Source organism: Macaca nemestrina, chromosome 4 (assembly GCF_043159975.1).
Source record: "Macaca nemestrina isolate mMacNem1 chromosome 4, mMacNem.hap1, whole genome shotgun sequence".
NCBI lineage: Eukaryota > Metazoa > Chordata > Mammalia > Primates > Cercopithecidae > Macaca > Macaca nemestrina.
In genome coordinates, this window is record NC_092128.1 from 67,261,109 (window position 1) to 67,283,362 (window position 22,254).

At 36.1% G+C, this 22,254-nt stretch overlaps 1 protein-coding gene across 18 annotated transcripts in view; it reads left to right on the top strand.

The window, feature by feature from the left end:
- LOC105475447 (RUN domain containing 3B) overlaps positions 1–22,254 on the top strand; it is a 192,874-nt gene that overhangs the window by 88,122 nt on the left and 82,498 nt on the right. For all 18 annotated transcript variants that reach the window (XR_011622109.1, XR_011622110.1, XR_011622111.1 and 15 more), the window contains 2 exons: positions 9,311–9,400; positions 11,005–11,085. Coding sequence is in view for 10 of the 18 variants with exons in the window: in XM_011730680.2 (XP_011728982.2) it covers positions 9,311–9,400; positions 11,005–11,085 (171 nt within the window). In the remaining 8 variants the exon portion in view is untranslated. The remainder of the gene's footprint in view (positions 1–9,310; positions 9,401–11,004; positions 11,086–22,254) is intronic.

Consider the following 22,254-nt stretch of genomic DNA (forward strand, 5'->3'; position numbering starts at 1 on the left):
CAGAATATACATTCTTCTCAGCACCACATCGTACTTACTCCAAAATCGACCACGTAATTGGAAGTAAAGCACTCCTCAGCAAATGTACAAGAACAGAAATTATAACAAACTGTCTCTCAGACCACAGTGCAATCAAACTAGAACTCAGGACTAAGAAACTCAATCAAAACCGCTCAACTACATGGAAACTGAACAACCTGCTCCTGAATGACTACTGGGTACATAACGAAATGAAGGCAGAAATAAAGATGTTCTTTGAAACCAATGAGAACAAAGATACAACATACCAGAATCTCTGGGACACATTTAAAGCAGTGTGTAGAGGGAAATTTATAGCACTAAATGCCCACAAGAGAAAGCAGGAAAGATCTAAAATTGACACTCTAACATCGCAATTAAAAGAACTAGAGAAGCAAGAGCAAACACATTCGAAAGCTAGCAGAAGGCAAGAAATAACTAAGATCAGAGCAGAACTGAAGGAGATAGAGACACAAAAAACTCTCCAAAAAATCAATGAATCCAGGAGTTGGTTTTTTGAAAAGATCAACAAAATTGACAGACCACTAGCCAGACTAATAAAGAAGAAAAGAGAGAAGAATCAAATCGACGCAATTAAAAATGATAAAGGGGATATCACCACCGACCCCACAGAAATACAAACTACCATCAGAGAATACTATAAACACCTCTACGCAAATAAACTGGAAAATCTAGAAGAAATGGATAATTTCCTGGACACTTACACTCTTCCAAGACTAAACCAGGAAGAAGTTGAATCCCTGAATAGACCAATAGTAGGCTCTGAAATTGAGGCAATAATTAATAGCCTACCAACCAAAAAAAGTCCAGGACCAGATGGATTCACAGCTGAATTCTACCAGAGGTACAAGGAGGAGTTGGTACCATTCCTTCTGAAACTATTCCAATCAATAGAAAAAGAGGAAATCCTCCCTAACTCATTTTATGAGGCCAACATCATCCTGATACCAAAGCCTGGCAGAGACACAACAAAAAAAGAGAATTTTAGACCAATATCCCTGATGAACATCGATGCAAAAATCCTCAATAAAATACTGGCAAACCGGATTCAGCAACCCATCAAAAAGCTTATCCACCATGATCAAGTGGGCTTCATCCCTGGGATGCAAGGCTGGTTCAACATTCGCAAATCAATCAACATAATCCAGCATATAAACAGAACCAAAGACAAGAACCACATGATTATCTCAATAGATGCAGAAAAGGCTTTTGACAAAATTCAACAGCCCTTCATGCTAAAAACGCTCAATAAATTTGGTATTGATGGAACGTACCTCAAAATCATAAGAGCTATTTATGACAAACCCACAGCCAATATCATACTGAATGGGCAAAAACTGGAAAAATTCCCTTTGAAAACTGGCACAAGACAGGGATGCCCTCTCTCACCACTCCTATTCAACATAGTGCTGGAAGTTCTGGCTAGGGCAATTAGGCAAGAGAAAGAAATCAAGGGTATTAAGTTAGGATAAGAAGAAGTCAAACTGTCCCTGTTTGCAGATGACATGATTGTATATTTAGAAAACCCCATTGTCTCAGCCCAAAATCTCCTTAAGCTGATAAGCAACTTCAGCAAAGTCTCAGGATACAAAATTAATGTGCAAAAATCACAAGCATTCTTATACATCAGTAACAGACAAACAGAGAGCCAAATCAGGAATGAACTTCCATTCACAATTGCTCCAAAGAGAATAAAATACCTAGGAATCCAACTTACAAGGGATGTAAAGGACCTCTTCAAGGAGAACTACAAACCACTGCTCAGTGAAATCAAAGAGGACACAAACAAATGGAAGAACATACCATGCTCATGGATAGGAAGAATCAATATCGTGAAAATGGCCATACTGCCCAAGGTAATTTATAGATTCAATGCCATCCCCATCAAGCTACCAATGAGTTTCTTCACAGAATTGGAAAAAACTGCTTTAAAGTTCATATGGAACCAAAAAAGAGCCCGCATCTCCAAGACAATCCTAAGTCAAAAGAACAAAGCTGGAGGCATCCCGCTACCTGACTTCAAACTATGCTACAAGGCTACAGTAACCAAAACAGCATGGTACTGGTACCAAAACAGAGATATAGACCAATGGAACAGAACAGAGTCCTCAGAAATAATACCACACATCTACAGCCATCTGATCTTTGACAAACCTGAGAGAAACAAGAAATGGGGAAAGGATTCCCTATTTAATAAATGGTGCTGGGAAAATTGGCTAGCCATAAGTAGAAAGCTGAAACTGGATCCTTTCCTTACTCCTTATACGAAAATTAATTCAAGATGGATTAGAGACTTAAATGTTAGACCTAATACCATAAAAATCCTAGAGGAAAACCTAGGTAGTACCATTCAGGACATAGGCATGGGCAAAGACTTCATGTCTAAAACACCAAAAGCAACGGCAGCAAAAGCCAAAATTGACAAATGGGATCTCATTAAACTAAAGAGCTTCTGCACAGCAAAAGAAACTACCATCAGAGTGAACAGGCAACCTACAGAATGGGAGAAAATTTTTGCAATCTACTCGTCTGACAAAGGGCTAATATCCAGAACCTACAAAGAACTCAAACAAATTTACAAGAAAAAAACAAACAACCCCATCAAAAAGTGGGCAAAGGATATGAAGAGACATTTCTCAAAAGAAGACATTCATACAGCCAACAGACACATGAAAAAATGCTCATCATCACTGGCCAGCAGAGAAATGCAAATCAAAACCACAATGAGATACCATCTCACACCAGTTAGAATGGCGATCATTAAAAAGTCAGGAAACAACAGGTGCTGGAGAGGATGTGGAGAAATAGGAACACTTTTACACTGTTGGTGGGATTGTAAACTAGTTCAACCATTATGGAAAACAGTATGGCGATTCCTCAAGGATCTAGAACTAGATGTACCATACGACCCAGCCATCCCATTACTGGGTATATACCCAAAGGATTATAAATTATGCTGCTATAAAGACACATGCACACGTATGTTTATTGCAGCACTATTCACAATAGCAAAGACTTGGAATCAACCCAAATGTCCATCAGTGACAGATTGGATTAAGAAAATGTGGCACATATACACCATGGAATACTATGCAGCCATCAAAAAGGATGAGTTTGTGTCCTTTGTAGGGACATGGATGCAGCTGGAAACCATCATTCTTAGCAAACTATCACAAGAACAGAAAACCAAACACCACATGTTCTCACTCATAGGTGGGAACTGAACAATGAGATCATTTGGACTCAGGAAGGGGAACATCACACACAGGGGCCTATCATGGGGAGGGGGGAGGGGGGAGGGATTGCATTGGGAGTTATACCTGATGTAAATGACGAGTTGATGGGTGCAGCACACCAACATGGCACAAGTATACATATGTAACAAACCTGTACGTTATGCACATGTACCCTACAACTTAAAGTATAATAATAAGTAAATTTAAAAAAAAATAACACTGCATACAAACTAGGATGGTTATGTTCAAAAGATCACTTAATAAATTTTGGTGAGGATTTTGAAAAACTGAATCTTCCATACATTGCTGGGGGGAAAAGAAAATTGTGCACTCACTTTGAAAAGCAGCCTGGCAATTTTTCAAAAGGTTAAACATAGAGTTACCATATGACCCAGCACATTACTCCTAGGTGCATGTGTGTCTGTATCCATGTAGCAGAATATTATTCAGGCATAAAAAGAAATGAAGTACTGATCCATGCTGCCACATGGATGTACCTTGAAAACCTGCTAAGCTTAGCAAAGAAGCCAGTCATAAAACACCAGATAGTGTATGATTCCCCTCTTCCTTTAGTTATCAACTTTTTGTCTCCTCATCCTCAATCTCTTTACTACTGCTGGATCAATCCCACCCTTATAGAACATATACTGGTACCTCCTACCTTAAAAAGAAAATGATTCTCCATTGAACCTGTAATTCCCCTCTGCCAATGCTAATTTCACAATTCCACTTCATCACCAGACTTCTGCAGATCACTTCTTCACACTGCCATCATTTTCTTACTTTAGAGTCATTCTCTTATCCGCTTTTCTCTGGCTTCTGCCCCTCATCACTCCACCAAGAATTTTTAAAAGAATACCAGTTGCTAATAATCTACAAACTACCCAATGTAATGGATATTCCTCTGTCCACATTGTACTCCATCTCCCAGCTACTCCCAGTAGAATTTGACTACTTCATCATTCTTGAAAAAAATCTCTGCACCTTTAAATTATACAACATTCCATGGCTTTTCCTTAATTGCTCTCTTTTTCTGTCATCTTTTCCACTTAACAACATCTGACTGTTCATATTCTCTGGGCTCAGTCCTGCATTTTCTGCTTTTTTTTCCTCTGTTCATTTTTCTCTCTATTCTCTCTTCCTGGAGTTTCATCCATTCCCCTGACTTGAAATACCATCCATATGACCATGATACCACATTTAAACCTCTAGCTAGATAGTTCAGATATACTGATTTTTTTTCCCTGTAATTCTGTTCACCCCTTCTTAGCAAATGGTATCACTGCCTACCTACATAATTGATTAAGGGAGAATCTAAAAATCATACCTGATTCCTCTTTCTCCCTCATTCCCTGTAATTAATCCATAAGCAAGTCTTACTGATCCTACCTCCAAATCCATTTTGAATCTATTTATTTACCTTTATCTCCACGGCTCTTATGCTCATCTAGACCTCTTTTATCTGTTGTCTAAGGCTCACCTGTTGGCCTCCTGACCTTCCAGTTTGCCCGCATTTAGTAGCCATCTAGCTTCCAGCTGATCTTAAAAATAAAAGAGATTATGTCAACTCCTACTTAAAACATTGAAATGATTTCCTATTACATTAGCCAGAAGGCCCTGTGGCTGTCATGTTTCCTGGAGTCAGATCCTGGTTTCTCTACTCTAGCTGTGTCTATCTTGGACAAGTTGCTTAATCTCTCTGGAGAATAATATGTAGCGGCAAAGTTAAGAAGATGATTCATGTAAAGTTATTACTATGCCTGCCACTCAATAAGTGTTCATTATTGTTATTAATGTTCTGTGGCCTACAGATCCTTGTGTGATCGGACTTATGTGGGCTAAGGTATCAGGTTAAACACTTGAGAATGCCTTACTTAATGACTCTTTACAAAGTTGGGCTTTCCTTCCCTTTGTCTCTACCTCAGCAACCTGTTTATTTACTTTATATTTATCATCATCTGTAATTATCTTTTTCTTTTGTTTCTTGCTTTTCTATTCCCCTAGACTATATGCTCCATAGAGAGGATCTACATCTAACTTATTTACCATTGTAACTATAGTACCTAGCACAGTTCTTGTCACATAAAAGGAACTTAATATATAATATATATTTGTTGATTAAAATAATTACTGAATCTCACATTCTTGGCAAGACCTTTGGAGGTTGACTTTTTCATCAGTTTTTCATTTTAATTAAATTTGACTTTGAATATAACATCTATTTATAATGCAAGGATCTGTGTTATATGTCATGAGGAAGAATTTTCTTATATCCCCTTTTAGTAGTCTCTTATATTAAATTGGGGGAAGAGAACAAGCATGCCAATAATGAATTTTCTTTGGTTTATAACACAAGCTTTCTCATATTTTAATACTGTGTTTTCAAATACATAGAATAACTTTTGACTCCCACAAAAGGAAAATTTGAAGCATAACATTAGATAGTATCAACATAATTTATATTTATTATTCACCTTGGATCCCATCCAAAGGATATTTGTTATTGAACTACTTACAATTCTTTAAAATATTCCTACAGAGTGGACAGTAAGGTGGCATTATAGGAATATATTTCAATTAGAGTTAAATTATATATGGTAAAAGAAAAACATATTCTTATAAGGGCATTATTTTAAATACTTTTCTAGTCACTAATGTTTTTCTAATCAACATATAAATACTTGGAAAGGGTGGTATACCTAATAAGATCAGGAAATTTTTTTCCCAGATCACAGTAGTATCAAATAGTTGCTTGTAATTTTTCCTCACTTCTGAAATATAAAAGTATATTTAAAGGTATAGTCTCTAATATATAAATCTTTAATTGGAAGTTTCATATGTATTTTTTACTTTGGTACTTTCAACATTTATAATATATTGAAATTAAGCAGTACAGTGTTTTGGTTAGATTCTTCTCATTTATACATATACGTATATATTTATTTTATATATATATATATATATATTTTTTTTTTTTTTTTTTTTGAGAAAGGGTTTTGCTCTGTCACCCAGGCTGGAGTGCAGTGGGGCCATCTCAACTCGCTTCAACCTCTGCTTTCTTGACTCAAGCAATCCTCCGACCTCAACCTCCCAAGTAGCTGGGACTGCAGGCATGTACCACCATGTCCGGCTAATTTTTTTGTATTTTTTGTATAGATGGGGTTTCACCATGTTGCCCAGGCTGATCTCTAACTCCTGGGCTCAAAGGATCTGCCTGTTAAGGCTCCAAAAGTGCTGCGATTACAGGCATTAGCCACCAGGCCTGGCATAAAAATTTTCTTTAGAACAAAAAATACTTTTAACTAAAAAAAGGGAATTTTTAGTATATACCTTACTATTATTGGATTAGTCATCTCAGGCTTTACTCATGGCTCATTTGTTGTATGACCTTGGTTATATAAGCAAAGTTTAATGTTCCAATTTTTCAATGAGGTAAAATGAAAAGGTTGAAATTTTACAATCTTTTGGAATCTTTGAAAGTATTGACCACAGGAATCATATTTTTAGTCAAATTATTGATATATTAGTTTGCATAAGAGAATAATTTTTCAAGACAGCTTCTACCTCTTTCATACACGTGAATGAAGTTTTTGATTAAATGGTAAAAATATCTTCTCGGATCAATTCAGTTTTCTAAATACTGAATTACTTTAAAATATATTATCTCAAGCTCAGAAGTACATCTTCTGAAAAATTTTTTTCTTAACCAGAACTAATAATTTAAAAGTTCAGCATATAATGGGCAATTCTCTTAACTAGCCCTTCCTTTTCCATTTTTCCTTTCCTGTTTTGCTGTTATATTAAATCAGGCCTTATACTTAAGATATGGTTTTTTTCAGTGGAATTATTGACTTTACATATAGCAACCATTTTGCTTAAATCATTCGCTTAGAAAATTGACTTATTTACTGATGATTAAAACTAAAGCCATAGCCGGGCGAGGTGGCGGGCGCCTGTAGTCCCAGCTACTTGGGAGGCTGAGGCAGGAGAATGGCATAAACCTGGGAGACGGAGCTTGCAGTGAGCTGAGATCCGGCCACTGTACTCCAGCCTGGGTGACAGAGCGAGACTCCATCTCAAAAAAAAAAAAAAAAAAAAAAAACTAAAGCCAAAAACTCATCAAAACATTATTATATGCACGCACATATAAAAGACCTTTAGATTTTAAAAAATTTCTCAAACGAGTTAATTTTTTGCTGTGGTGTTCTTCAATACTCCCTAGTACAAAGCTGCCATTAGAAAGCAAGCAAGAATAGTTTTGAGCTGATTTTTGGAATGTATTTTTTAAACAATGGTAGGTTCAAGATAAAGAATAAAAAAAGTAGACCTTTTCTTTTATAAGAAGTACTAGGAATAATGGGTTATTGCCAATATTCAAAAAACAAGATTATCTTCCAAATTCATATGTCTCAGAATTTAGTGGTCTGAAACCGTTAGAAGCATAGTTCTTCCAAGGGTTAATAATATATTCTGCCAATAGCCAACTTAGTTATTGGACCAGGGACAAAGTCTCAAACATATGTATTTGTCTAAGTATTTTACGTTTCTGCAGGACACCTCAGTAGAATCTGTAAAAAATCCTTCCATTTATTTTACTAATTTTTGTTAGGCCAGAAGTTTTCATTTTTCTCCTTTTATATAAATCAGTAAAAGGAATTTCAGTAGGTCCAAGAAAATAAAAAACGTTTATTCCAAGCTAGTCTCCCCACTGTATTTGTTTGCAGCCTTTCATCTGTCAGAGAGTAAATAGTTGCCTGTTTTTTCTGTTTTATACTTTTTATTCATTTAATATTCCTTATTAACCATACCATAAATTAAGTTCTTTTAAAATATTTTTGTTTTACAAAAAGTGGGTTTAATATAAGATATGGGACTTAAAGAAAGAAGAATTGGGTACCCTTCTTAAGCAATTCGTCTAACATGAGCTTGTGCAAATTGTTTTACACTTTTCCTGATGGTAAATTTGAAACTAATGATGATTCCTTCTGCATTTAATTTATGGTTTTTTTTTTTTTTGCAATTATCACATAATATGTTTGTAAAAATACTTGATAAGTTGTGAACAACACTTCAAAATTGATAGTAGGATTATAAGCATATTAAAATTTTTTGCAGAATTTATAAACTCAGAAATACTAAAAAGAGCAAGACCTTTGGTTTACTAAAATGTTTCATTTTAGTTAGTGGGGTGGTATAGAGTGGTGTTCACTCTCTTATATATAATATAAATAGATACAGCAGTGTAATCATCCCTGGTTACTGACATAAACTAGATTTTACATAGTGCTACGTTTTAAAAGAAGTAGATTAATGATTTTACATTCATTTTTGGAAAAATACCTTAGGGCCACATTGTTATTTTTCTTTCAAAAATTTTTTAAAAACTAATGATAACTAAAATAAAAAGCTCTACAGGAATTAGCAAAGATACATTCACATTCCCGTTTTTGTCAAGGGGATAATGAATACTTTCTTTTTCATATGCAGCCACCTTGGTAGCCCATCTGCTTTATTAGGATTGTACTATTAAGGTTACCGTAAATTACTAATGAGTATGCCTCCCAAATTCTTAACTTAGTCAATAACCTTTGGAATTATAGAAAAACAGAAATTATTTTTTCTTATTTGTTAGAACTCAAGTCTACTTCATTTTGAAAACAGATCAGTACAAATGACTCTGAATTTGCCACCTTTCACTTTACATTTATATTGCTTGATTATCAAAGAAAAATGCTGGCACTCTAGACCCATCGAAAGAGTCACTTTGGGGATTCTTTTTAGGAGAGGTGGAAACAGAATTCTTTTTGTTATATTGGCAAGTTTTAGTTTCTTCAGGGGCTTGTTGTTGTTTTTCTATCTCTTTATTTTGGTCTAGGTATCTTCAAAACTTCAGTGATAGAAATATGTTTTTTTAAAAACTACAAATTAAAGAAAATTTAGCTCTTCCTACAATAGTCTGGACTCTAAATGTTTTCTCTCGATCAAACTTCCATTTATTTTTAATATTTTATATATTCACCCATTTCAATTTTTAGGAGATTTTATGAAGATGGAGCAATTGTCTTGGGTGAAGAAGCAAATATGCTTGCTGGCATGCTGCTAGGACTCAATGCTATTGATTTCAGGTACTTAATATAACCAAATGCATTCAGTTTATAAATTATTCTGTGTCTTAATAGTTTCTACTTATGATTTTTTCTTTCGGTTTTCTAAGTAAAGCACACAGTTGGAAATCGTTATTTGATTCATGTTCTCTTTCAAATGACATCAGTTTGTTTTTTTAAATGGGTTTGCTCTCAGAAAAGAGACTGCCTGAAACTTAACAAATTGATAGGCTTGCTCTGTAGCTTGGATAAAAAGAAAACTTAGACTATATCCCATTCCCCCAACAACCCCCTCCCCAGTGAAGGAAGGCTTTGAATCTTATCTCTTAGTATTTTTCAGCTACTGCTTTAAAATTAAAAAGAAATAGACTAAAAGTAGTTTCAAAGCCAGAAAGAATATCATTATCTCATGTATTGAGATAAAGAAGATCCTGAGAGGCTGTCTTGGGTATCTTATGTCTCTTATGTTATGTATGGAGAATATAAAAAAATATTGTTAAAATTTACTTTTATTATCAGCAAGATGAACTGGTTCCACACTAAAGTAACAAGTGCTAAAAATGGGCAATACAAGTTCTTTTTAGATTTATAGACACTTTTTTTGTATTTCTTTAATCGATCCCAGATTTTACGTTACATTGAAAGTAAAAGGTTTGTCTATAAGAAAACTCAAACACAAGGAATGAAGGAAATATTATATTTTTATTGAAATATAACATTTGGAAATTCAGGAATATTAACAAAGTAAGTGTAAGACAAATGAAATTCTACTTTTGGGTCTTGATAAAAATAATACTGCTCGTTTTCACTGAAGTTATCTTTTTTAGTAAAGCACTTCCTTTTCTAAATATTTGTCATTTTACAAGTCTAACTTTATTAAGATTTAATAAGCTTGTATTAGGTTAATTAGCTTAATTGTGGAGGATGAACATGATAGATGGAATATGAAGGTTGTCTTTTTGATTGCTCTATGGATGTTAACTTTTTATATCACATGTTACCAGCTCTGTCTAAATTTTTTACAGTCTTGTTTTGTTTGTTGTTTTATTGTTTTAAAAAACTGTCCAGGCACGACAGCTTATGCCTGTAATGCCAACAGTTTAGGAGGCCGAGGCGGGCGGATCACCTGAGGTCAGGAGTTCAAGACCGCCTGGCCAACATAACAAAACCTCATCTCTACTAAAAATACAAAAATTACCCGGGCATGGTGGTGGGCGCCTATAATCCCAGCTACCCAGGGGGCTGAAGCAGGAGAGTTGTTAGAACCCGGGAGGCAGAGGCTTCCGTATGCCAAGATCATGCCACTGCACTCCAGCCTGGGTGACAGAGCAAGACTCTGTCTCAAAACAAAACAAAACAAAAAAATGGATTAAGAATGTTAACTGTTGGTTTAATGTAACCCATTGACAGTGTATTAATTTGTACAATGCTTTGTCATTGGTATTGAAGGTAGAACATTTTATTCAGGCATTTATTTGTGACAAGTAACAATTAAATTGCTAACAAAAAAAATTCACTTGCCGTTTCATGAGAGAAGCGTTTCTGGCAAGAGATTTTTCATAAAACTTAAGTTTGATTTAAAATTTTATATATTAATATGAAATATTTATTTTCTATTGTCTTAGTTTCTGCCTAAAGGGAGAGGGACTGGATGGCAGCTTTCCTGCTGTAATAGACTATACACCATATTTGAAGTATATCCAAAGGTATGTGACATTCTGAGATATGTGTTTTAAAATCTTATTTAAAATTGAATGTCTTGTGCAATGTTTGTCTGATTAAAACTACTTTGTACTAAATATTTCTTCCAGTATCAGAAATCATTAAAGGGTACAAGCTTCAGTTGCATTTTTAGTATTTATTATTTTTAAAATACACTTTTTATGTAAATATACACTTTTTAACATAATTGTAATCCCAACATATAGTTTTTAAAATAACAAAAGCATTTATTCATATTGCTATAGTCATTATAATAACTTTAATAGCTCTGAAATAGTCGACTGAAATTTCAAAACTATAATTCAGTATTTAGATTGTTTTCCATTTTTCTCATAAAAAAGGATAAATAACATTCTTATACATATCAGTTTTCCTTTTGTTTTCATTGTAAATTGTCAGAGATATTCAAATAAATTCTCTGAAAGATCTGATGACTCTTAAAATATGTCTTTTAAAGAGTTGTAACAATTTATCCTGTTACCAATATTGTGTGAGAATTGTGGATTTCCCACAGTCTCATCAGCATTAAATAATAATTAATGACATCTATATATATTTCTAAGGTCTGCTTGAAAGATTGATTTCCTCACTAAAATGATGATCTTTATATACTTCTTTATTTTTCCATAAATTACTGGAGTACAGGTGGTATTTGATTACATGAGTAAGTTCTTTAGTGGTGATTTGTGAGATTTTGGAGCACTCATCACCTGAGCAGTGTCCACTGCACCATATTTGTTGTCTTTTATCCTTCTCACTCCCCTCCTACTCTTCCCCACAAGTCCCCAAAGTCCACTGTATCATTCTTATGCCTTTAAGTCCTCATAGCTTAGCTCCCACATATCAGTGAGAACATATGATGTTTGGTTTTCCATTCCTGAGTTACTTCACTTACAATAATAGTCTCCAATCTCATGCAGGTCATCGCAAATGCTGTTAATGCATTCCTTTTTATGGCTTCGTAGTATTCCATCGTATATATATACCACAGTTTCTTTTTTTTTAATGGAGAAAGTTAGCTTTTATTTGTCTATAATTAATTGTGAATTCTTGAAAAATATAAACAAGGGATTATCTGAAAGTAAAAAATCTGGGACAATTATTAAATATAAAAACTACAGATAGTGTCAAGAATTCAAATTTTTCACCTTTCCCTCTCGTCCCCAGGGTGGAATATCAGATAAAAATTTAGTGAACTAAGGCCGGGCGCAGTGGCTCACACCTGTAATCCCAGCACTTTGGGAGGCTGAGGTGGGCAGATCGTGAGGTCAGGAGATCGAGACCATCCTGGCTAATAACATGGTGAAACCCCGTCTCTACTAAAAATAAAAGTTAGCCGGGCATGGTGGCACATGCCTGTAGTCCCAGCTACTTGGGAGGCTGATGCATTAGAATGACGTGAACCCGAGAGGTGGAGGTTGGAGTGAGCCGAGATCACGCCAGCTGCACCCCAGCCTAGGCGACAGAGCGAGAATACGTCTCAAAAAAAAAAAAAAATTAGCAAACTATGGTAATTACATATTGACAGTTCTCAAGGTGTCTTCAAAACATATCTTCCCCTGTATAACACAGTTTCTTTATCCAGTTGATTGATGAGCATTTGGGTTGGTTCCACGATTTTGCAATTGTGAATTGTGCTGCTGTAAACATGCGTGTGCAAGTATCTTTTTCAAATAATAACTTACTTTCCTCTGGGCAGATACCCAGTAGTGGGATTGATAGATCAAATGGTAGTTCTACTTTTAGTTCCTTAAGGAATCTCCACGCTATTTTCCATAGTGGCTGTACTAGTTTACATTCCCACCAGTGGTGTAAAAGTGTTCCCTGTTTGCTGCATCCACACCAACATCTACTGTTTTTTTATTTTTTTATTATGGCCATTCTTGCAGGAGTAAGGTGGTGTCACATTGTGATTCGATTTGCATTTTGCTGATCATTAGTGATGTTGAGTATTTTCATATATTTTTTGGCCATTTGCATATCTTCTTTTGAGAATGGTCTGTTCATGTCCATAGCCCACTTTTTGATGGGATTGTTTTTTCATACTGATTTGTTTGAGTTGTTTGTAGATTCTGGATATTAGTCCTTTGTCAGATGTATAGATTGTGAAGATTTTCTCCTCCTCTCTGTGTTGTCTTTTTACTCTGCTGATTGTTCCTTTTGCCGTGTAAAAGCTCTTTAGTTTAATTAGGTCCCAGCTATTTATCTTTGTTTTTATTACATTTGCTTTTTGGTTCATGGTCATGAAATCCTTGCCTAAGCCAATACCTAGAAGGGTTTTTCCAAAGTTCTCTTCTAGAATTTTTATAGTTTCAGGTCTTAAGTTTTAGTCCTTAATCCATCTTGAGTTGATTTTGTATACGGTGAGAGATGAGGATCCAATTTCATTCTTCTTCATGTGGGTAGCCAGTTATCCCAGCATCATTTGTTGAAAAGGGTGTCCTTTCCCCACTTTATGTTTTTGTTTGCTTTGTCGAAGGTCGGTTGGCTGTAAGTATTTGGGTTTATTTCTGGGTTCTCTATTCTGTTCCACTGGTCTATGTGCTTATTTTTATACCAGTACCACACTGTTTTGGTGACTATGGCCATATAGTATAGTTTGAAATCAGATAGGATGATGTCTCCAAATTTGTTCTTTCTGCTTAGTCTTACTTTGGCTATGTGGGGTTTTTTTTGGTTCCATATGAATTTTAGAATTTTTTTTTCTAATTCTGTGAAGAATGGTGGTGGTATTTTGATGGGGATTGCATTGAGTTTGTAGATTGCTTTTGGCAGTATGGTCATTATTCACAATATTGATTCTACCCATCCATGAGCATGGGATGTGTTTCCATTTGTTCGTGTCATCTATGATTTCTTTCAGCAGTATTTTGTAGTTTTCTTTGTAGAGGTCTTTCAACTCCTTGGTTGAGTATATTCCTAAGTATTTTTTTTTATTTTGTTTTTCAGCTATTGTAAAAGGGATTGAGTTCTTGATTTGATTCTCCACTTGGTTGCTGTTGGTGTACAGAAGAGCTACTGATTTGTGTACATTAATCTTGTATCTAGAACCTTTGCTGAATTCTTTTATCAATTGTAGGAACTTTCTGGAGGAGTCCTTAGGGTTTTCAAGGTAAACAATCATATCATCAGCAAACAGTGAACAGTTTGACTTTCTCTTTACTGATTTCGATGCCCTTTATTTCTTTCTCCTGTCTGATTGCTCTAGCTAGGACTTCCAGTACTATGTTGAAGAGGAGTGGTGAGAGTGGACATCTTTGTCTTGTTCCAGTTCTCAGAGGGAATGCTTTTAACTTTTCCCCATTCAGTATTATGTTGGCTGTGGATTTGTCATAGCTGGCTTTTGTTACATCAAGGTAGGTCCCTTGTATGCCGATATTGCTGAGAGTTTTAATCATAAAGGGATGTGCTGGCTTTTGTCAAATGCTTTTTCTGCGTCTATTGAGATGATCGTGTGATTTGTGTTTTTAATTTTGTTTATGTGGCATATCACATTTATTGACTTGCATATGTTAAAGTATCCTTGTATCCCTGGTATGAAACCCACTTGATCATGGTGTATTATCTTTTTGATATGTTGTTGGATTCGGTTAGCTAGTATTTTGTTAAGGATTTTAGCATCTATGTTCATCAAGAATATTGGTCTGTAGTTTTCTTTTTTGGTTATGTCCTTTACTGGTTTTGGTATGAGGGTGATGCTGGCTTCATAGAGTAAATTAGGGAAGGTTCCTTCTTTCTCTATCTTATCGAATAGTGTTAAAAGGATTGGTACCAATTCTTTGAATGTCTGGTAGAATTCTGTGAATCCATCTGGTCCTCAACTTTTTTGTTATTGGTAATTTTTTAATTACCATTTCAATATCGCTGCTTGTTATCAGTCTGTTCAGCGTATCTAATTCTTCCTGATTTAAGCTAGGAGGGTTGTATTTTTCCATGAATTTATCCATTTTGTCTAGGTTTTCTAGTTCATATGCATAAAGGTGTTCACAGTAGCCTTGAATGATCTTTTGTTTTCAGTGCTGTGAGTTGTAATATCTCTTGTTTCGTTTCTTAATGAGGTTATTTTCTCTCTTCTTTTCTTGGTTAATCTTGCTGATGGTCTATAAATTTTATTTATCTTTTGAAAGAACCAGCTTTTTGTTTCATTTATCTTGTATTTTTTTGTTTCAATTTCATTTAATTCTGCTCTGATCTTGGTTATTTTCTTTCTTCTGCTAGGTCTGGGTTTGGTTTGTTCTTGTTTCTCTAGTTCCTTGAGGCGTGACTTTAGAATGTCAGTTTGCGCTCTTTCAGTAGGCATTTAGGGCTATGAACTTTCCTTTTAGCTCTGCCTTTGCTGTATCTGAGAGGTTTTGATAGGTTGTGTCATTATTGTTGTAAAGTTTGAAGAATTTTTTGATTTCTGTCTTGATTTCATTTTTGACCCAATGCTCATTAAGGAGCAGGTTATTTAATTTCCATGTATTTGCATGGTTTTGAAGGTTCCTTTTGGAGTTGACTTCCAGTTTTATTCCACTGTAGTCTGAAAGAGTGCTTGATATAATTTCAATTTTCTTAAATTTATTGAGGTTCATTTTATGGCCTATCACATGGTCTATCTTGGAGAAAGTTCCATGTGCTGTGGGATAGAATGTGTATCCTTCAGATGTTGAATGAAATGTTCTGTGTATATTTGTTAAGCCCATTTGCTCCAAGGTATAGTTTAAATGCATTGTTTCTTTGTTGGCTTTCTATCTTGATGACCTATCTAGTGCTGTCAGTGGAGTATTGAAGCCCCCCCGCCCGCCCGCCAACTCTTATTGTGTTGCTGTCTATCTCATTTCTTATGTCTATTAGCAATTGTTTTATATATTTGGGAGCTCCAGTGTTTGGTGCATGTACATTTAGGATTGTGATATTTCCCTGTTGGATGAGGTCTTTTACTATTATATAATGTCCCTCTTTGTCTCTTTTACCTGCTTTGCTTTAAAGTTTGTTTTGTCTGATATAAGAATAGCTACTCCTGCTCACTTTTGGTGTCCATTTGCATGAAATGCCTTTTTCCACCCCTTTACTTTATGTGAGTCCTTATGTGTTAGGTGAGTCGCCTGAAGGCAGCAGATAGTTGGTTGGTGAGTTCTTATCCATTGTGCAGTTCTGTATCATTTAAGTAGAGCTTTTAGGCCATTTACATTCAATGTCAGTATTGAAATGGGAGGTACCCTTGCATTCATTGTGCTCTTTGTTGCCTGTGTACTTTGGTTTTTTGTTTGTTTGTTTTTTATTTTTGATTTTTAACTTGTATTTTTGTTTTATAGGTCCTGTGTGATTTATGCTTTAAAGAGATTCTGTTTTGATGTGTTTCCAGGATTTGTTTCAAGATTTAGAGTTCCTTTTAGCAGTTCTTGTAGTAGTGACCTGGTAATGGTGAGTTCTTTCAGCATTTGTTTTTCTGAAAAAGACTGTATCTTTCCTTCATATATGTGCTTAGTTTTGCTGGACACAAAATTCTTGACTGATAATTGTTTTGTTTGAGGAGGCTGAAGATAGGGCCCCAATTCTTTCTAGCTTGTAGGGTTTCTGCTGAGAAATCTGCTGTTAATCTGACAGGTTTTCCTTTATAGGTTATCTGGTGCTTCTGTCTCATAGCTCTTAAGATTCTTTCCTTCATGTTAACTTTGGATAATATGATGGCAATGTGCCTAGGTAAAGACCTTTCTGTGATGAATTTCCCAGGTATTCTTTGTGCTTCTTGTATTTGGATGTCTAGGTCTCTAGTAAGGCCAGGGAAGTTTTCCTCAGTTATTCCCCCAATTATGTTTTCCGAGCTTTTAGAATTCTCTTCTTCCTCAGGAACACTGTTTATTCTTAGGTTTGGTTGTTTAACAGAATCCCAGACTTCTTGGAGGCTTCGTTCATATTTTCTTATTCTTTTTTGTTTGTCTTTGTTGGACTGGGTTCATTCAAAGACCTCATCTTTGAGCTCCAAATTTCTTCCTTCTACTTATTCAATTCTGTTGCTGAGGCTTTCCAAAGCATTTTACATTTCTAAAAGTGTGTCCAAAGTTTCCTGAATTTTTTATTTTTTTTTTCTTTAAGCTATCTATTTCCTTGAATATTTCTCCTTTCATTTCTTGTATTATTTTTTGGATTTCCTTGCACTGAGCTTCGCCTTTCTCTGGTCCCTCCATGATTAGCATAATGACTACCTCCTGAATTATTTTTCAGGTAAATCAGGGATTTCTTCTTGGTTTGGATCCATTGCTCGTGAGCTAGTATGATTTTTGGGGGGTGTTGAAGAGCCTTGTTTTGTTATATTACCAGGGTTGGTTTTCTGGTTCCTTCTCATTTGGCTAGGCTCTGTCAGAGGGAAGATCTAGGGCTGATGGCTGTTATTCAGATTCTTTTGTCCCATGGGGTGTTCCCTTGATGTAGTACTCTCCCCCTTTTCCTATGGGTGTGGCTTCCTGTGAGCCTAGCTGTAGTGATTGTTGTCTCTCTTCTGGGTCTAGCCACTCAGTGAATCTACCTGGCTCTTGGCTGCTACTGGGGGTTGTGTGCACAGAGTCCTGTGATGTGAGCCATCTATGGGATACCAGCACCTGTTCTGATGAAGGTAGCAGGGAGGTGAGGGGTTGCAATGGACTCTGTGAGGGTTCTTAGCTTTGGTGGTTTAATGCTCTATTTTTGTGCTGGTTGGCCTCCTGCCAGGAGGTGGCACATTCCAGAGAGTAGCAACTATGGTAGTATGGGGAAGAACCAGTGGTGGGCAGGACCCTAGAACTCCCAAGGTTATATGCCCTTTGTCTTTCACTGCCAGGGTGGGTAGGGAAGGACTCTCAGGTCGGGGCAGGGCTAGGCATGTCTGAGCTCAGACTCTCCTTGGGCAGGTTTTGCTGGGGCTGCTGTGGGTGATGGGAGTGAGATTCCTAGGTCAGTGAAGTTGTCTACCTAGGAGGATTATGGCTCCCTCTGCTGAGACCTGCAAGTTGTCAGGGAAGTGGGGGAAAGCAGGCAGTCACAGGCCTCACCCAGCTCCCATGCAAACCGAAGGGCCAGTCTCACTCCCACCATGCCCCTGCCAACAGCCCAAGTCCGTTTCCAGGCAGAGGGTGCGACAGGCTTGAAAACCTGCCCCAGGCTACCCGCCTCCCAGCTGCAAAAGAAAAGAGCTTAGTTCTTCCCCTGCCTGTGGAGTCTGCACACTGGATTTGCACTCTTCCCCAAGTTCTGGCCGGGAGGCTTCTCACCCCATTCAAATTGTTACAGAGTTCAGCTAGAGATTTCCTTTTCCCTGTGGAGTTTTAGCCCCTGCTCCTCTGGCTACCCTCCCTTTGGATCCTCGTGGTACAGGCAGGAATGGCCTGCTCGGGGACCCAGCGAGCTCCCAGGGCCTTTCTGTTGTTTCCCCTACCCCTGTATTTTGCTCAGCTCTCCAGATTGACTCAGCTCCTGGTAAAGTCGGAAACTTCTCCCACAAACAGACCTTCAGCTTCTCCAGTGGTGGTGTGTGTTTGGGAGAGGCAGGGTTCTCCCTTTCCCACTTCGGCAGTTGTGGCACCCACAGTATTTGGCGGGGGGTCTCCCAGGTCCTGCAGGAGCAGTCCACTCCTTTAGAAGGTCTGTGGTCCTCTCAGGATTGGTAGGCTTTTTCTTGCAGTCGATCTGGAGCTAAAATTCACAAGGCAAGCCTCCGCAGTCTGCTCTGTCTAGAGCTGCACTCTAGTCCTGCCTTCTGTCCGCCATGAGGATCTACAGTCTTTATATACTTCTAAAATTTTATAATCATGGCAAAGCTATAACATATTCTGTATGTGTATAAAATATGTATATATGTCACACACACACACATCCAAAATGCATTTATTGAGTGCCTAACCATAGGACAAAAATTTTCCTCGGTGCCCGGGATACTTAGATGTCAAGAGAATAGGAGCTTTATGAACTTCTAAAAAAGAACACAGTCCCCATTCTCAAGATAATTGCCATCTAGTAAGAGAAGTCACCAATATTTCAAAGCTGAGAGTGGGAAGGTGTTTTGGATGGTGAGGGAAAAAGAAGAATAGAATATAATGGCACTGTAATTTCTAACTTGGGTAAGTGGATTCCTTGGGAAAAGGGATAATTGTAGTACATTGTCTAGAAAAGAAATGCAGCAAGATGATGTTTTGAACAGGCATAAAATTATACTGTTTTGGGATATGTTGGATTAATAGGCACTGCTGTCTCTATTTTACAAATGAGAAAACTGAAATGCAGAGAGGTTAAATAACTTGTCCTTAGTCACACAACTAGTTTATGGCAGAGTGGGTAAAATACAAGTCTGGAATTAAACAGCAAGATGTCATCTGGAGATAGAATTTAGTAATCAGTATGTAGGTAGAAAGGCTGTATTCAGTGATTTAGGAAATGACTTAAAATATAGAGAGATATGTATACACACACACACTAATTTTCCTCTTCTACGTACATGTAAGATACTGAAGTAATTATTACAGTGTTTTTGAAAGGTACAATAATGGAACTTTCTCATGATGTGCACTCATAATTAATTTAGTAATGTAGACCCTGTATACCCAAGTGCATAGCCACTTTTTATCTGAATATTTTAATATGATTTTGTGATGCACTAATCCAAACATGTATATATAGCTTCTTTATAAAATGAAGAATTTCTAACATCTTGTTGTATAAAGGATGCTAAAATGAAAAGACAAACACCAATTCAGCCTAGTCATAAGCCAGTTAGTATTACTAATCATGGAGGTTTTTTTTTTAGAAAAATTTAAACTATCCTAATTGTCATAAAGAACTAATACTTTAAAAATCAAATTGCATTCACAGAAATATACCTGTATTAGACACATTTTTTAAAAATCTACTAGATTTCTAATTTTAAGAAACCATCAGTCCCTCCCCCCACATTACTGCTTTTAATTTATTTAGAAAGTAATACATATTCGTGGTAGAAAAATTATAAAATAAATAAAGATAGGAAGAAGAAAGTTTAAGTCACTCCTTATCTTACCTTCAAGAAGCAGCTGCTAGAAACATTCCTGACATTTTGATGGATGGCTTTCCAACTTTTTCTATGCATAGATACATTATTTTCTTTAATGAAAATGGAATCATAATGTACATGTAGCTATTTATTTCCCTTACTACTATATAAAGTGCCTTTTACTTATCATTAATAGTGTTTCTACAGTATCATGTCCTAAAATTTCATTGTCTGTATAGTATGTTTACACAGTTATTGTGAAACTTTAGGGTACATTTAATTATTAACTGTTATATACAGTGTTGTAGCTAACATCCTTGTAACTATATGTTTTTATACAAAGCAATGAATTTTTTTCAGATTTATTTATTTATTTATTGTATTTTAAGTTCTGGGTTACATGTGCAGAATGTGCAGTTTTGTTACATAGGTATACACGTGCTGTGGTGGTTTGCTGCACCCATCAACCTGTCACCTACATTAGGTATTTCTCCTAATGTTATCCCTCCTGGTGTGTGATGTTCCCCTCCCTGTGTCCATGTGTCCTCATTGTTCAACTCCCACTTATGAGTGGGAACATACGGTGTTTGATTTTCTGATCTTGTGATAGTTTGCTGAGAATGATAGTTTCTAGCTTCATCCATGTCCCTGCAAAGGACATGAGCTCATCCTTTTTTATGGCTGCATAGTGTTCCATGGTGTGTATGTGCCACATTTTCTTAATCCAGTCTGTCATTGATGGACATTTGGTTTGGTTCCAAGTCTTTGCTATTGTGAATAGTGCCGCAGTAAACATACGTGTGCACATGTCTTTATTGTAGAGTGATTTATAATCCTTTGGGTATATGCTCAGTAATGGGATTGCTGGGTCAAATGGTATTTCTAATTCTAGATCCTTGAGGAATTGCCACACTGTCTTCCACAATGGTTGAACTAATTTACACTCCCACCAACAGTGTAAAAGCATTCCTAATATTTCTTTAAATAAAAATCCTAGAAGTGGAATTTATGGGATAAATAACATATATATTATTAAAGCTTTTGATACATACTATGATTGTCCTCCAGTGAAGTCATACCAATTCAGTTTGTATTAACAGTATATGAGAATGCCTGCTTCTCACTCTTCCCAACAGAGTGTTTAAGTTATGGCCAATTTTGTAATTTTTATAAGTAAAATGATATTCTACTATTTTAATTTCCATTTATTTGATTACTGGCAAAGTCAAACTTTTAAAAAATGTTTATCAAAAATGTCTTTTTAAATGAGGGTTTATCCTTTTAAAAGTAAGTATATAAAATATACTTATGAAACATCTTAAAACATATTTTATATTTAATATTGGTTTAAATTTCAGGACATGTACCAGTGAGAAACAGTTGCTTTTCTCTGAGTTACTGTTTGATATAACTTTAAACATCCTGAAACATTGTTTCTGTAATACATTTTAAGCCTGAAAAGTCCAGTAGCTAATGATTGTGGGTATTTGAGATACCTTCAACTTTTCACTTTTAAGTTGAATGCTATTATCCCCATTCTTATAGCTAAGTCTTTTACTTAAACAGATTATTTCCTAAAGAGGCTAACTTCTACAAACAAAATCACTGACGTAAATAGACTGGACATGACCAAGGATGCTGTTAAATTGCCGTTACTCGATATAGTAGTCCATGTACTCTGTCAGTCTCCTGGTCTTAGGAGAAATAAATCAATCATTTTCTACGTAAGACCACTCCTTGGACCTGTGCAATGTATCCCATCCCTTCTCTTTTAGTAAGGTCTTTGCTCTAGCAATTGTCTCTTCTCATTTATTATCCCTCTTTTCTAAATCTTCCCACATATCACAGCATATAAGCATGTTGTTATTCTCCCCACCATAAAAACAAAACCCAAAACGTTTCTAACCCCACATTCACTGTTTCTCTGTTCCCCCTCCTTTTATTATAAAACTATGCCTCTAGATTATTTTTTTCTTTGCTTCCATTCTCTCTTGAACTATTCATTAAGCTTTTATCCCAACCCCTGAAACTGCTCACGTCAAAGTCAGCAGTGATGTCTCATTGCCAAATCCAAGACGAGGAGACTGACCACTAGATTTGGTAGTGATGCATATGACTTCTCTCTTCAGAGCTCTTCTAGTTTTCCTCCTGGTTGCCCCTTCTCACTCTCCTT